Source organism: Danio rerio, chromosome 11 (genome assembly GCF_052040795.2).
Source record: "Danio rerio strain M-AB ecotype USA chromosome 11, GRCz13ab, whole genome shotgun sequence".
Lineage (NCBI taxonomy): Eukaryota > Metazoa > Chordata > Actinopteri > Cypriniformes > Danionidae > Danio > Danio rerio.
The window spans coordinates 48,362,501-48,378,220 of record NC_141031.1 but is presented as its reverse complement, the minus strand read 5'-3'; the positions used below and the strand labels follow the sequence as shown (position 1 = coordinate 48,378,220).

At 47.4% G+C, this 15,720-nt stretch overlaps 2 protein-coding genes across 5 annotated transcripts in view; one reads left to right on the top strand and one right to left on the bottom strand.

Moving 5' to 3' along the window:
* The window catches only part of LOC100329480 (lysyl oxidase homolog 4), a 32,290-nt gene extending 23,196 nt beyond the window's left edge, over nucleotides 1-9,094 (top strand). For all 4 annotated transcript variants that reach the window (XM_087274208.1, XM_087274210.1, XM_087274207.1 and 1 more), the window contains 8 exons: nucleotides 3,964-4,118; nucleotides 4,383-4,550; nucleotides 5,091-5,253; nucleotides 5,383-5,644; nucleotides 6,623-6,738; nucleotides 6,904-7,040; nucleotides 7,858-7,969; nucleotides 8,047-9,094. In XM_087274208.1, coding sequence (XP_087130334.1) covers nucleotides 3,964-4,118; nucleotides 4,383-4,550; nucleotides 5,091-5,253; nucleotides 5,383-5,644; nucleotides 6,623-6,738; nucleotides 6,904-7,040; nucleotides 7,858-7,969; nucleotides 8,047-8,117 — 1,184 coding nt within the window. In that variant the 3' untranslated portion in view covers nucleotides 8,118-9,094. The remainder of the gene's footprint in view (nucleotides 1-3,963; nucleotides 4,119-4,382; nucleotides 4,551-5,090; nucleotides 5,254-5,382; nucleotides 5,645-6,622; nucleotides 6,739-6,903; nucleotides 7,041-7,857; nucleotides 7,970-8,046) is intronic.
* A 1,441-nt stretch (nucleotides 9,095-10,535) lies between these two features.
* zgc:158270 overlaps nucleotides 10,536-15,720 on the bottom strand; it is a 19,382-nt gene continuing 14,197 nt past the window's right edge. The window contains 3 exon segments of the mRNA NM_001080695.2: nucleotides 10,536-11,048; nucleotides 11,460-11,474; nucleotides 15,295-15,720. The exon segment at nucleotides 15,295-15,720 is cut by the window's right edge and continues 6 nt beyond it. Of these exon segments, the coding sequence (NP_001074164.2) occupies nucleotides 10,947-11,048; nucleotides 11,460-11,474; nucleotides 15,295-15,720 (543 nt within the window). The 3' untranslated portion in view covers nucleotides 10,536-10,946.

Here is a 15,720-nt window from a genome sequence, read left to right as displayed (position 1 = left end):
AACCTGACAGGTGGACAAATCTAAACTTGTTTTTAATAAAACAAATATAAATATGGATATAATAAATAATACTGCTGATAATAATAACATTATACAAAAGCAAATTGTGATGAATGAACTGAAAAAGCCTCCCGAGATGAAGAAGACATAAAAGCAGTGATTTTTCATATTTCTGTAGGCTAGAAAATAATATGTTTTGTAATATTTTAATCCTTTATATTTATATCCTATATCTATTCTTATTATATCCTATATATATCCTTAATGTTTACATTTTTTCATATGTAAAGATATGTGTCTATTGCTCTCTTGTGTGTATTAAGCAGTGTGTAAGCGAGGTGCAACTCTGCGCTGGAGTTTAGACCGGGTTAGTTTGGGTTTAATGAAAAATCTATTATAGTTTCTCAAAATAGCAACGCGCCAGCGGTCCACCTCAGAACGCCTTTCTTTTTAGAGCAGAACGCCTATGGGTGCACAAATGAGCGCTAATGCATTTGCTGTTTAAACAGTGTAGCGCAACGCCTCAAAACCACTCTTGCGCCAAGCTGAAACTACCAAAAGACTACTGCGCCGCGCCTTGCACCACACTGCGCCGGGTGTATGATAGAGCCCTACGGAAGATATTTTGAAGAATGCTGAAAACCACTGACGTCTATAGCGGGGAAACACATGCTGTGTAAGCCAATGGTTACCGGTTTCCAGCATTCTTCAAGATCTCTCCTTCTGTGTTCAACAGAAGCTGACGCAGGTCTTGACCCAGTTGAGGGAGACTGAGCGTTCATTTGAGGAGGAATAAACACTTGAAGATGGAAAATGTGTTGGAGATGCGGAGCTGATATGAGCCGCTGCTCCGCCTGGTATTTCCTCTGTTCCCAGCGGCCGGCGGAGCTCGCTTTGAGTTTCAGGCTCGAGTGAGGACGGAGTCTAAACAGAAAACACTGAGCTCCGAGTGTGAGAGGCTGAACACACTGATGTGGGAACTCTGAGCCTCCTACACACACGGGACAGACTGATGTTACTCTCCTGATGTGCACATTTCATCCAGCATCTGCGCTGATCTTGTGTGTGTGACGCTCTGTTGAGCCCTGTTGATTATTAGCTGTTAAAGGGTAACTTTATTACACATTTTAGATTGAGGGCGGCTCAGCGGTGTCGCCTCACAGCACTCAGGTCTCTGGTTTGAGTCTCGGCTGGGTCAGTTGGTGTTTCTGTGTGGAGTTTGCATGTTCTCCCCGTGTTGGTGTGGGTTTCCTCCGGGTGCTCCGGTTTCCCCCACAGTCCAAACACATGCGCTATAGGGGAACTGATCAACTACACTGACCGTAGTGTATGAGTGTGAATGAGTGTGTATGGGTGTTTCCCAGTACTGGGTTGCAGCTGAAAGCGCATCTGCTGTGTAAAACATATGCTGGAATAGTTGGCGGTTCATTCCGCTGTGGTGACCCCTGATGAATAAGGGACTGAGCTGAAGTGAGTGAGTGAGTGGAACAGTAGTAGTGTAGTGTGTGAGTATCAGTGAAGTGTCTCTGTTCAGTCTGAGCTCACTGTGCTCTGAGTTCTGTATGGACACATCCGCGACGCGTCTATAAAGCCAGTTTTTCCATCTCAGCAGGTTTCCCAGCATGCTCTGCTGCAGTGTGTGATGTGGCGTGGTGTATTTCTGTGCTTCCAGCAGTCTGTGTGTGTCAATGCTCTGAATAATCCACCGTTGTCTGAGGAGACATGTACACGTGTGTGTGTGTGCTGACATCATGACCCAACCGTGCACAAATTACAGGGAGTCTCGTCCATCACACACACACACACACACACACGTCTGATTCTATTTCCAGCTATTAAACTCTTCCATTTGGCCAGTGTGTGTAATTTACCCACTGCAGTGTCCACATCACACACACACACACACTCACACTCACACACACACACACACACACACACACACACTCACACACTCACACACACACAGAAACACACACACACGCAGCCAGACGCAGGGGTTTTCTGCCAAACACAACGCGCTGATCACTATTTCAAGCAGGTAAAGAGGAGACACAGACGTCTGAGTGTGTGTTTTTGTGTGTGCTGGTTTTGGTGGTTTATGAGGACTCAAACGTGTATAATGTCAGGGGGCGAGTGCTGATATTTTCTGCTATTTCTGCACTGAAAGTTTGTATAAAATCTGAAACAAACAAATCAAATAAAAATACAGAGCATGTGGACAGCACTGACAGCGCTTCACTCTCTCCACATGTGTTTCTGTCACAGTCTTATTCCTAAATGGATTATATTGATGAATCCCCTCAACATTCTACACACAATCCCCCATACTGAGCATGTGGAGACAGAGTTTCTGAAATTGAAATTGATTTATTAAGAATAAAACAGCTGATAGATCAGATGTACATCAGTGTTCTCAGGCTTTGTCGTGAAGCTCTACATGGAGCTCAGGTTCATTCTGTCTCCACTGGTCATTCTGGAGATGTTCCAGCAGCTTCACTGGAGTTCAGCTGTGCTCAGTTCAGCTGATGGACATGATCTGATCAGGCTACACCTGTCTATATAAGGGTCCAGGGTTGACAGTGCATGACAAAGCACAAACCAAGCATGAAGACAAAGGAACTGTCTGTAGAGCTCTGAGACAGGATTGTCTGGAGGCACAAGGCTGGGGAAGGTGACAGAAACATTTCTGCTGCTCTGACAGCTCCAGTGAGCACAGCGGCCTCCATCATCAGTCAGTGGAAGATGTTTAACCAGCAGGACTCTTCCTAGAGCTGGCCGGCCATCTAAGCTGAGTGATCGGGGGAGAAGAGCCTCAGTCAGGTGATCAATAACCCGATGGTCACTCTGTCTGAGCTCCAGCGCTCTTCTGTGGAGAGAGGAGAAGCTTACAGAAGGACAACCATCTGTGCAGCAATCCACCAATCAGGCATCTGTATGGTAGAGCGGGCAGACGGAAGACACTCCCCGCCTGGAGTTTACCATCTGCAGGACTCTCAGAGCATCAGAAACTAAACTCTCTGCTCTGATGAGACTCAAACTGAACTGTTTGGAGTGAACGCCAGGCGTTACGTTTGGAGAACAGCAGGCGGCGCTCATCAGCAGGCTAACAGCATCCCTACAGTGAAGCATGGTGGTGTTGGCATCATGCTGTGGGGATGTGTTTCAGCAGCAGGAGCTGGAAGACTAGTCAGGATAGAGGGAAAGATGAATGCAGCGATGTACAGAGACATCCTGAATGAAGACCTGCACAAGAGTGCTCTCCACCTCAGACTGGGGCGACGCTTCATCTTCCAGCAGGACAATGACCCAAAGCACACCGCCAACATATCAATGCAGCGGCATAACAACAACTCTGTGAATGTGGCCCGGTCAGAGCCCAGACCTAAATCCTATTGAGCATCTCTGGAGAGATCTGAAAATGGCTGCACACCGTCGCTTCCCATCCAACCTGATAGAGCCTGAGAGGAACTGCAAAGAGGAACGGGCAGAAATCCCCACAGACAGCTGTGCAGAGCTCATATTCAAGAAGACTCGAGGCTGTAATCACTGCAAAAAGGGCATCAACAGAGTCTTGAGCAAAGCCTGTGAACACTGATGTACATGAGATTTTACAGCTTTTTATTTTTAATAATCTGCAACAGTTTCAGAAACTCTGTCTCCACATGCTCAGTATGGGGGATTGTGTGAAGAATGTTGAGGAAATCAATATAATCCATTTAGGAATGAGACATAAACACATGTGGAGAGAGTGAAGCGCTGTCAGTGCTGTCCACATGAATCTTTTACACTTGTATTACACTGCTTATGTGTGCTTGTGTGTTGATGTGTCTGTTCAGTGCTTGTCTTGATTGTTTAACTGTTTGCCTGTGTCTTTGCATGTGTGTGTGTGTGTGTGTGTGTGTGTGTGTGTGTGTGTGTGTCTGTGTGTGTGTGTGTGTGTGTGTGTGTGTGTGTGTGTGTCAGGTACGGGCCCCATCCACATGGATGAAGTGCAGTGTTCTGGTCAGGAGAGCTCCATCACTGAGTGCCGCTTCCAGGACGTTCCGCTGTACAGCTGCAGACACACACAGGACGCGTCTGTGCGCTGCAACGTGCCAAACACTGGCCTGAGCAGCACTGTATGACACACACACACACACACACAATAGTAACTAACTGAATACTCTGTGATATATGAGCACATGAGCAGCAGTGTGGTGTGGCGTGTCTCAGCATGTCTCGCAGCAGTGCTGATATACAGTCCTGCTGCTCTGCTGCTCGTGTGCTGCTGCTCTTATCACTGAACACTCCAGTAGTTATACTGACCACATGGAAAGAACTCTTTGTTTTTGACAATTTAAAGTATACTACATGTGTGTGTGTGTGTGTGTGTGTGTGCGCAGGTGCGTCTGGCGGGGGGTCGGGAGTCAGCGGAGGGCCGGGTGGAGGTGCTGATGGAGGTGGGGGGGCAGCAGAGATGGGGCTCGGTCTGCAGTGAGAACTGGAACATCAATGAGGCCATGGTGGTGTGCAGACAGCTCGGCTTCGGCTTCGCTTCCAGAGCTCATCAGGTCTGACACACACACACACACACACACACACACACACACACACACACACACACACACACACACACACACACACACACTTTCACCCTGCAGAGCGGTCCCTCACTGAAGCTGAGCAGGGCTGAGTCTGCATGGGAACACTGGGCTGCTGTAGAGACCCGTGATGATGATGATGATGATGATGAAGATCATTGTGTGTGTGTGTGTGTGTGTGTGTGTTATTGACTGCTCCTTCAGTCAGTGTTTTCATCCGCTGTGCTGTTGTTTTCTGGCCTGTTGTTTCCCATGCAGAGGGAAATTACAGCCTTGCTCAGATTCAGGGAAAGAGCAGGAAACCCAGAGAGAAAACAAACCCGAAATAGCGGCGCTGGATGAGGAGCGCGCTCAGCTCGTATAACGCCTGTGTGGAAGCGGCTCTCGGCAAGCAGAAGAGCGGAAAATATTCCATAATGTCCAGGAATTAGCGTAATAGTGGCCGTTATTAGCCTCTGCTGGATTCCTGCGGTCACGCTCATGTGTGTGTGTGTGTGTGTGTGTATACAGGAGACGTGGTTCTGGCCCAGCAGCTCAGGCTCAGAGGAGGTTCTGCTGAGCGGGACTCACTGTGTCGGGTCTGAGCTCTCTGTACAGCAGTGCCGCAGAAACACACAGGTGTACTGTCCTCGAGGGGGCGGAGCTAGAGCGGCCGGCGTCACCTGTGTGGACGGTAAGACCACTGACACACACCAAGCTGACAACACCGACTGTGTGTGTGTGTGTCCTCATCGTCTGAGCTGTGCATTAACTCTCCACCTCTACTGTGTGTGTGTGTGTGTGTGTGTGTGTGTGTGTGCAGTGGCTCCGGATCTGGTGGTGGATGCGCAGCTGGTGCAGGAGTCCGCGTATGTGGAGGATCGGCCGCTGCACCTGCTGACCTGCGCTCATGAGGAGAACTGCCTGTCCTCGTCTGCGGCGCGCATCGACTGGAGAAACAGACACACACTCGCGTACACACACCGCCGCCTGCTGCGCTTCAGCTCGCGCATCATGAACCTCGGTCGCGCCGACTTCAGGCCCAGAGCCACACGAGAGTCCTGGACCTGGCACCAGTGCCACAGGTGGGTGGGTGTGCGTGTGCGTGGGCATGCAGAGCACCTGGAGGAAACATATGCCAACATGGGGAGAACATGCAAACTCCACACAGAAACACACACTGACCAAATCGGGACTCAAACCAGAAACCTGAGTGCTGTAAGGCCACAGTGCGACACCACTGAGACACCCTCCAACACAAAATGACAGACACAAATGTGTGCGGCTGGATTACTGAAGCAGTTTCACTGTACAACCACAAGCCGGCGCTCACAACCTCTCAGATCTGGTAGAGCAAGCACAATCCCCCTGCTAGAGGAGCGCAGGGGCGGGGCAGAGGAGCGCAGGGGCGGGGCAGAGGAGCGCAGGGGCGGGGTAGAGGAGCGCAGGGGCGGGGCAGAGGAGCGCAGGGGTGGGGCAGGAGCGGAGGGGCGGGATAGGTAAGCACAAGGAAGGGGTATAGCTGTCTGATTGGCCAATGAACAATGCCAGCAGCCAACAGGACTGGTGTATTAATATTATTATTTGCTTTTTCAGGCTAAAACTTTTGTTAAACATTGTTAGAACACAGACACACACACACACACACCTGACCATGTGAACAGCAGGTACTCACACACACACACACACTCTGCAGTCTTCAGTAATCCCCATGTGTGTTGGATGAATAGTGTGTGTGCATGTATATTTGATATAGTGTGTTTGATAAATGTCTGTGTCTGTGTGTGTGTGTGTGTGTGTGTGTGTGTGAACCAAATGTCCCCACAATGTTGATGTGCTCGGTCCCCGTTAAGCAGAAGGGCTGCTAGATCAGAATGCAGGAGTGTGTGCATGTATAGAGCAGAGTGTGTGTGCTGTGAGGGCTGAGTCTAGAGAATATACAGACTGAACACTACAAACATCACTACAGCTGTGTGTGTGTGTGTGTGTGTGTGTGTGTGTGTGTGTGTGTGTGTGTGTGTGTTAGACATGTGACTGATCAGCTGATGTTGTGTCTCCTGCAGGCATTACCACAGCATCGAGGTCTTCACACACTACGACCTCTTGACCCTGAACGGCACGAGGGTCGCAGAAGGTCACAAGGCCAGCTTCTGTCTGGAGGACACGTACTGCCCTGAAGGTACACACACACACACACACACACACACACACACACACACACTCATACACGAACACTCACAAATGAGTGTTTATTGAGTTTATTGTAGAGTTTATTGTACAATCAGTGATCAATAATAATAATTAGTGAGTGTGTGTGTGTGTGTGCGTGTGTGTGTGTGTGTAGGTCTGACCAAGCGCTACGCCTGCTACAACATGGGTGATCAGGGCATCACAGTGGGCTGCTGGGATACGTACAGACACGACATCGACTGCCAGTGGGTGGACATCACTGACGTCAGGCCCGGGAACTACATCTTCCAGGTCTCATACACACACACACACACACACACACACACACACATCTGTGTTTCTGTAAAGAGAGTCAGACCTCTGCTTCACACAGGCGTCTCTAACAGGCTTCAATCAGGTCCTCTTCAGTCTGCTGGTATCTCAGCTATGGGCTGGCGGTGCGCAGAGACATGATCACACTGAAACCAGCAGAGCAGTTACAGAGAGCTGCACCGCAGATGCAGACCGGCCTATGGGGATCTCTGGGGGGTTATGAGGGTTTGTTTTATCTCTGTGATGGTTTTTGATAGCTTCTGATGGTCTGTGTGAGGGTTTCTGAAGATTTATGATAGATTCGGAGGATCTGTGAGGATTTCAGATAGTTTCTTAGGGTCTGTATAAAGGTCTATAACTGTTTATGAGGGTCTGTGAGGGTTTCTATGGATCTATGAGGGTTTGTCTGGATATTTAAGAGACGTTCTGAGGCTCTCTGATTGTTTATGAAGGTCTCTGAGGCTGTGTGAGGATTTTTGAGGGTTTATGTGAGGGTTTTTGGTGGTTTATGAGGGTATATGTAGATTTATGAGGGTCTATGATGGTTTCTGAGGATATGTGAAGGTTTCTGAAAATTTATGATGGACTCTGAGGACCTGTGAGGGTTTCTAATAGTTTCTGAGGGTCTGTTTTTCTGATCATTTATGACAGATTCCATAGATCTGTGAGGGTTTCTCTAAAAATGGTCTGTGAGGGTTTCTGAGAATTTATGAGTTTTTTTTTTTTAAATGTCTGTGATGGTTCCTGCTGTTCTGATCTGGTTTCTGATGGTTTGTGCTGGTCTGTTCTGGTTCAGGTGGAGGTGAACCCGTCTCTGGATATGGCGGAGTCTGATTTCCAGAATAATGTGATGCGCTGCAGATGTCGGTACGATGGTGGACGAGTCTATCTGTACAGCTGCCACACAGGTGAGTTTACATCACATGAATAGCAGCACTCGCATTAGTTACCTATAATGAATGAGCTTCCGCGTCTGCACCCACAGGTGACGCCTACAGTGCAGCAGCAGAGGACCTGTTTGAACACCGGCAGGAGATCACTAACAACTTCCTGTGACGACGGCAGCGATGGACTGCAGACTCATCACCAATCTCTAACAGCTCGCGAGGTGGTGGGGGGTGGAGTCTATGATTGACAGGGGAGTGGGTGGGGCTAGAGTGATGATTGACAGGCAGGGGTCGTTTACACTCAGCCACGTGTTCATTTCAGCCAGTGTTGATGAAGATGCTGAGTGAGGATCAGTCCAGATGAAGGATTTTCACAGATCACAGATCCGCTCGGCATCTTCATATAGTTTAGTGTTTATCACCAATTCAACATTCAGAGGGGGAAAGTCCACTAAAACAGTAAACATTAGTCACCAATTGTGTTCAGGATGCAGCAATCTGAAGTAAACTTACAAAAAAAATGGTCTCAGAGGTGTGCTTCTTGTGTTGATCAGTTTCCTAATGCGCAGGTTTATTTGAGGGATCTTTCAGGATATTCATGTGTTGGGGAGAACTGTATTCTACCGTTTTTCTGTAGGTCAGCGCTTCTCAACTGCGATGGCTTCTTCTGGAATAAGTTGAATCAGGGTTAATTTCTGCCAATAAAATCATGAATAAAAATCTGATTTTGAGGAGGGTGAGATTGAGAACCGCTGCTGCAGGTTAGTCAACATGATGAACACTCACCTGTTCTCTGTGAATCGAACTCAACCCTTCCCTGAACACCAAGCAGCCTTTCCTGTGACGTATAAAGATCCTTTATTTCTGTGGCCAGTGGTGCTAACTGTAGGGCTCATTCAGTCGTCAGCATTATGACACTATTATTATTATTATTATGGGAGTGTAATGTGATGTCTGCTCGCTGTTGTATTGGCATGTACAGGTTGTTATGGTTATGATCTCTGCTTTGTCTGTATTTCTGATGTCCTGACCTCAGTTTTTTAATGTTATTGGAAACGTGCTCTCTATGAAGAGAAACAGACGCTCCGCTTTACAGATGTGCTTCAATACTTGAAAAATAAACTTCTCATGTCTAATCTGAGGAAAGTGTGTCCTCATCTCCTCCTGTTGTGTTCTGCTGTGATGTCTGACTGGTGTAGCTGTGAAATACCTCGTCATTCAGCGGAGTGATATGGAGCTGTAATGCGCTCTAAACCTGCTGGAACTACTTTAGCTGTGCCTTTATCTGCCGATAACCAAACACCTGAGAGCACAGGTGTCAAACTCAGGCCTTAGATGTCTGCAGCTGTACACAGTTACTAATTTAATTAAACACACCTGATCAAACTGATGGAGTCCTTCAGGCTTGTGTGAAAGCTGCAGGTGAGTGTGTTGAAGCAGAGATGAGGCTAAACTGTGCAGACCTGCGACTCTTCACCACCCCTGCCCTATAGTGACCATCAGCCACATCATTATTCTTCTGAAATCAAGTATTATATTAGAGATATATCTGATATGGTGCCGCTTTAGGTGCCCACACACACACACACAGCGCCCCCTGCTGGCTCATACGCAATACAGCATATATTACACAAGGGTTTGATAACAGTGTTGTCTGCAGTCTTGTGTAATATATTCCAGTCTTCAAGAGACTGCTCATACAAACATGAAAACGGTCATTATGTACTCTCCCTGAGTTTAAACCTTTCAACAGAGTTTCTTTCTTCTGTTGAACTAAATTTGGAGGAATATTTAAAACCTGTCCCCCCTCACTTCAGTGTGTTTCCTACTATGGAATAACCCCTCACATTTATATTTCACTTTTCTGGACCCTCAAAGCGTCTTACACATGTTTGGGGGAATCTCCTTACCACCATATTGGTTAGGAGGCCATGATGGACAGAGGCCAGTGGGTTGATTAGGCCGGGGTTAAACCCCTACTCTTTATCCAAGCACATCCTGAGATTATTAATGAGCACAGAGAGTCAGGAGCTCGCCTCACTGACAGTGTAGAGTCCCCTTCACTCACACACAGGACTCACACAGACTGCAGGTTGAGCGCCCCCTGCTGACCTCACCAACACCACTGCCAACAGCAGCCGAGTGTTCCCCTGTGCTCTCCCATCCAGACACTGACCCGGCTCAACCCTGCTTACCTTCAGTGGGCGACCATGTAAGAGTTGAGGAGAGCGAGCTGCTGGCGAACGTTCAGTCAGTCAGTGCTCACACATTATTTTTAAATATTATTTAGAGGTGTTTTTTCCCAAAATATCTTCATGTTCAACAGGATGAAGAGTTAATAGTAAGCTTTCGCTATTGCACGAACTAACCCTTAATCTTTTCTTTCTTTTCAGCTTAGTCTCTTTCTTAATCGCCACAGCAGAATGAACCGCCAACTATTCCTGCATATGCATTACACAGCGGATGCCCTTCCAGCTGCAGTACTGGGAAACACCCATACACAAACACACACACACACACACACACACACACACACACGCACACACACACCGTCTCTCTCGGAACAGACAGGATCCACACGGCGCTGTACAGTGACCCATTTTAATCAAATTCCAAAATAAATTAAAGAAACATCATGATGAAGACGACTGAACATTCCGGAATGATGAAGCTCAGAGCAGAGGAATGGAGACGTATAAAACTAAGTGTGTGTGTGTGTGTGTGTGTGTGTGTGTGTGTGTGTGTGTGTGTGTGTGGTAGTCCTGCAGATGAGGATGACTCCATGGTTTGTCCTGCTACAAAAGCAGCGTGTAGAAAACGCTGTGGATGGTCATGCTGGAGTTTAAAATCTGTACAGAGATCAGCGTGTGGATGGGTGGAGGAGCGCAGCAGCAGAGAGTCTCTGAGTTCAGCGCTAGCTCTGCTAACGCCGCTAGTGTTACCGTAGCACTGCTGGCGCTCAGCGTCTGCAGGAAGTGACGTCAGCGCAGACGCGGATCTACTTCCTCTTCTTGAGGTTGTTGTTGGAGGGCAGTCTCTGTCTGGGGGTGGGCTTCAGCCGCAGCCGGCTCCGCAACACCTCCATCAGCTTGGAGAGGACCTGAAGGAGAGCAGGCATGAGTTAGCGATCACGTAGAGGTCGGCAGTAAGAGGTCAACAGTGGTCAAAAGAGAGCTGTCAGAACTAGTCAGAGGTCAGGTCAAAGGTCATCAGAAGGCAATAGAGCTGTTAATGGTTAGATTAAAGGTCAAAGGTCATCATTAGGTCAATGGTTAAAATATGTCAAGAGTGGTCAGGGTCAAGGGTTATCAGAAAAGGTCAACAGAATTAGAATAGGTCAGAGGTCAACATGGTCACCGGGTCAGTGGTTTGAAGAGGACAGAGCTCAGCAGTCTGAGGTCAACAGCTGTCAGGTGTTACAACAGGTCAGAGGTCAAATGTCATTACAGAGGTCAAATGTCATTATCAACAGAAGGCGGAGGTCAACAGAGGTTAAAGGTCAGAGGCTCACCTTCCTGGGCGTCCTCTGTGTGAGCGTGAGGTGAGAGAGACACAGAAGGGTTAATTGGAGCACAGTATCAGCTGCTTCTCTTAGACACTGTGGTGTATACCCTCAGAGTGTGCTCATGTGTACTCCTGCTGTCATTTGTCAGCCGGACATGCGTAATCTTGCTAAATATTGTCCCGGCCCAAACCTACAGCGCACAACACAAGCACAGCCGCTTATTTGAGCCGTCTGACAGCTACAGTCATGCTGCTCAGCCCTAGTCTGAGGCCGTGTCCACACGAACACACAGTGTCAGCTGACTGAAGCAAACTTTCTGAACACGCTGGCCAGGGTGAGGAAGATTCTCCAACACTCCGCACTGCTTGTATCACACACTGTACAGCAGGGCTAATCAATTGGCGGCCCGCGGGCTGAACCCGGCCCCTGAGGCAGTTAGTTCCAGCACTCTAAATAGTGTGACCAAGACATCAGAAATAAATTAGGTTGAGTTGAAAAACGGTGATAGTGATGAAGTGACGTGCGTCTGTTCAGTACAGCATGAGCTGCAGTTGAAGGCTGTGCTGAGCGCGAGTCACTATAAGCGAACACATCTGGACGTGTTTGTGGAAAAGACCTTTATTATGCAGTGATATCGTCAATAGGGATGCAACGATTAGCCGATTTCACTATTAACTGCACTTTAATTCATCACGGTTAATTAAACGTAAAGGCTTCTCTAAGCCGCATTTCTGTTGCACGGAACACATCGAAACCGCTGCAATTAAACAAAGTTATGCCAAGTTGCCAACTGTGCGCTAGTTTAAAGTTCCAAGTATGTTCCGCTTGCAAGTTTTTCATTTCTATTGTAAGAATGTATGACAATATGTGCGCACAAGCGGAGCGACACGCTTGCGTCTTTCCGGGGAGCACACAGTAGAAAACATCTGACGGTGAGAGTTGTGCGTGCCTTTCAGCGCAATGTCAACAGAAGATACGTTAGACGAGTTATTATTAATGATTATGTGTGCATGAACACAGAACACAACAACAGTCAATCACAACAGCTGCTTACCTTTACATTAGACGTGATAACAGTGAAAGCATGATTATTCTTCAGACTATATATTTGTACAACCAAAATCTATAATCGCTGCATCCCTAACTGTTCTCCAGCTCAAACAATACCATCTGAATGTGTCTGAATGCAGAAGAGGGCTACTCCAGCAATGCACTGCTTCTGTTGTGCTCTGCTTCAACATTTGAATGTTTGTAAAAACTAAAATAGTCTATGGTACACTGCAGCAATTTGTAGTTTCAAAATACAAAGTGTTCACATTTTAACGTAGAAAAAGCCAACGTGGGTGTCTTCAGGGAAAATGCAGCATATGGGCTCTTGTATGCTGTTGTGTCATCACTCATATTGCACGACATTTCTCTCCGGCCCTTCGTTTAGGATACTCTTCAGGAACCGGCCCCCATGCCAAACTAATGGAATAGCCCTTCTGTACACATTATACACTGAGGATCAGGTGTGGGGGATCTACATTTTCAATAATGTTACTGTAGTTTGTGTAATAAAAGTCATTTTTGTATTTATTTTAATGACATCTACGTTATTAATAAAACATATGTAAGTGTTCAGTGTTTGAGGGATAGTCTGACCTACAGCTTCCTCTGATTAGTTATTCACAGGTGACTGCAGGTCAAACTATACAAATGCTGCATCTAATCTGGCTGTGTGTTAGGCTACATGTTGATTCCGACACCAGGTTACTCTTACGATGTCTTTCAGTGCTGTAGATCTGCCGGTGTCAGACTGTTAAATGATTGATTATTCTCGTATACATTGATTGGTGTGATATGGATTCACAGTGGTATTAACCATTATAGGTGTATATTTATATCATCAACATTACTATTTAAATAAAGATCAGCAGGAACTAATTAGGGGGGGTCAAACCCCCAGAAACCCCTGTGTAATTCACCGTTGCTGTTTTCTGCTTTCTAATTGGCCGACACAGCTGCGTTCACACCAAACACATTCATTCATTCATTTTCTTTTTGGCTTAGTTTCTTTATTACTCCGGGGTCACCACAGTGGAATGAACTGCCAACTTATCCAGCATTGGTTTTATGTAGTGGATGCCTTTCCAGCTGCAACCCATCTCTGGGAAACTCCCATACACTCATTCACACACATACAACTACAGACAAATTCACCTGTACCACATGCCTTTAGACTTGTGAAGGAAACCAGAGCACCCGGAGGAAACTTATGCGGGGAGAACAAGCAAGCTCCACACAAAAACCGACCCAGCTAAGGCTCGACCAGCGGCTTTCTTGCAGTGAGGCGTTTGTGCTACCCACCGCGTCACCCATAAAGGCAATATTCTGCACATTAACAGTATATTCTGCGCTGTTCACCTGCAGGACAGTGATCGGTCTCTGTTCTCAGCTGTGCACTGCTTTATATGCAATTTACTCCAGCAAATACTTCATTCTCTGTTTGGTGTGAACCCAGAAGAGTCGTTATCGCCCTCTGTTGGTTCAGATGCTCCTAACATGCATCACAGAGCACTTCTGCAGTTCTTATGCTGATGGTGATTTTTAAAAATGAAAGCAGGAAAAACCCTGTTTATAAAAATACATGGACGCGTCCTCAGAGTGTGTTGTAGAGCAGCACACCTGTTCCCACACACAGACGTATACACACCCTCTGAGTTATACACACCCTCTGACTTATAGAGACCCTCTGACTTATACACACCCACTGACTTATAGAGACCCTCTGACTTATAGAGACCCTCTGACTTATAGAGACCCTCTGACTTATAGAGACCCTCTGACTTATAGAGACCCTCTGACTTATAGAGACCCTCTGACTTATACACACCCTCTGAGTTATACACACCCTCTGACTTATAGAGACCCTCTGACTTATACACACCCTCTGACTTATACACACCCTCTGACTTATACACACCCACTGACTTATAGAGACCCTCTGACTTATACACACCCTCTGACTTATACACACCCTCTGACTTATACACACCCTCTGACTTATACACACCCTCTGACTTATACACACCCTCTGACTTATACACACCCTCTGACTTATACACACCCTCTGACTTATACACACCCTCTGACTTATACACACCCTCTGACTTATACACACCCTCTGACTTATACACACCCTCTGACTTATACACACCCTCTGACTTATACACACCCTCTGACTTATACACACCCTCTGACTTATACACACCCTCTGACGTATACAGACGCTCTGACTTATACAGACCCTCTGACGTATACAGACGCTTTCCACAAGAGTGTTGTGAGGTGTTTAACGCTCATCAGCATCCACGTTTTTATATTTAAATATATTTTAAAAGTGTTTTAAATATGAAATGTTTATAAAGCGCATGAACATGTATCTGTGTATGCGTGTATTATATTATCTTTACAGCAAGTTACAGTAAGCTGGTTCCTGCGTGAGTGTGAGGTGTGTGTGTGTGATGCAGTGTGTATGGGGCATTCAGGACAGTAAATCTGACATGTTTCTCTCCTCTGGCTGCTGTTATCAGTCTCCCACTATTGTTTTCCTCTTCTGGAGGTCTTGATAACATCGTCTCGGAGTTTCTCTGTCATTATTTCAGCTAACAGGACTGTAGGATGGTGATGTGTTGTTCTCTCCCTCTACTGAACTCTGAGTTTACACACTATGAGCACTTCTGCCTTGTGGAAAGGGGCCACTGCCACCCTGCTCATCCCTATCTGGAGTGTGTGTGTGTGTGTGTGTTGCTAACCCTGTGCGGTGGAGTGTGTGTGTGTTGCAGTGTCCTGAGCGTACCTGCTCCCAGAGTGTCTCGGCCAGACGGTCGATGGCGGCTCCGATCTCGCGGAACTCTCCGGAGTATCTGCTGTAGGTCCAGACGCAGAGCGAGAGCAGCGCGGCGGCTAGCAGCAGGTCACAGAGCACCGCTAGTGTACTGATGCCCACACAGCCCGCTACCAGCGCCGACGCGTACAGCAGCAGCATCAGGGCGAGCAGCGCCGCCGGCGTACGCGCCGCTAGAAAGATGTTCTTGCCCTGGTTGTGTTTGCTAAAGCTAGCGTAGCACTCCTCCAGCTCCTGCTCCAGCTGCTCCTGGTAGCGTCGGCTGAACTCTTCTCCACCCATCTTCTTGACGGAGCGGAACTGACACACACACACCTGCTTCAGCTCACCATGGCGGAGATCCAGAGCAGACGGAGACATGTAGGGACGCTCGCCGCC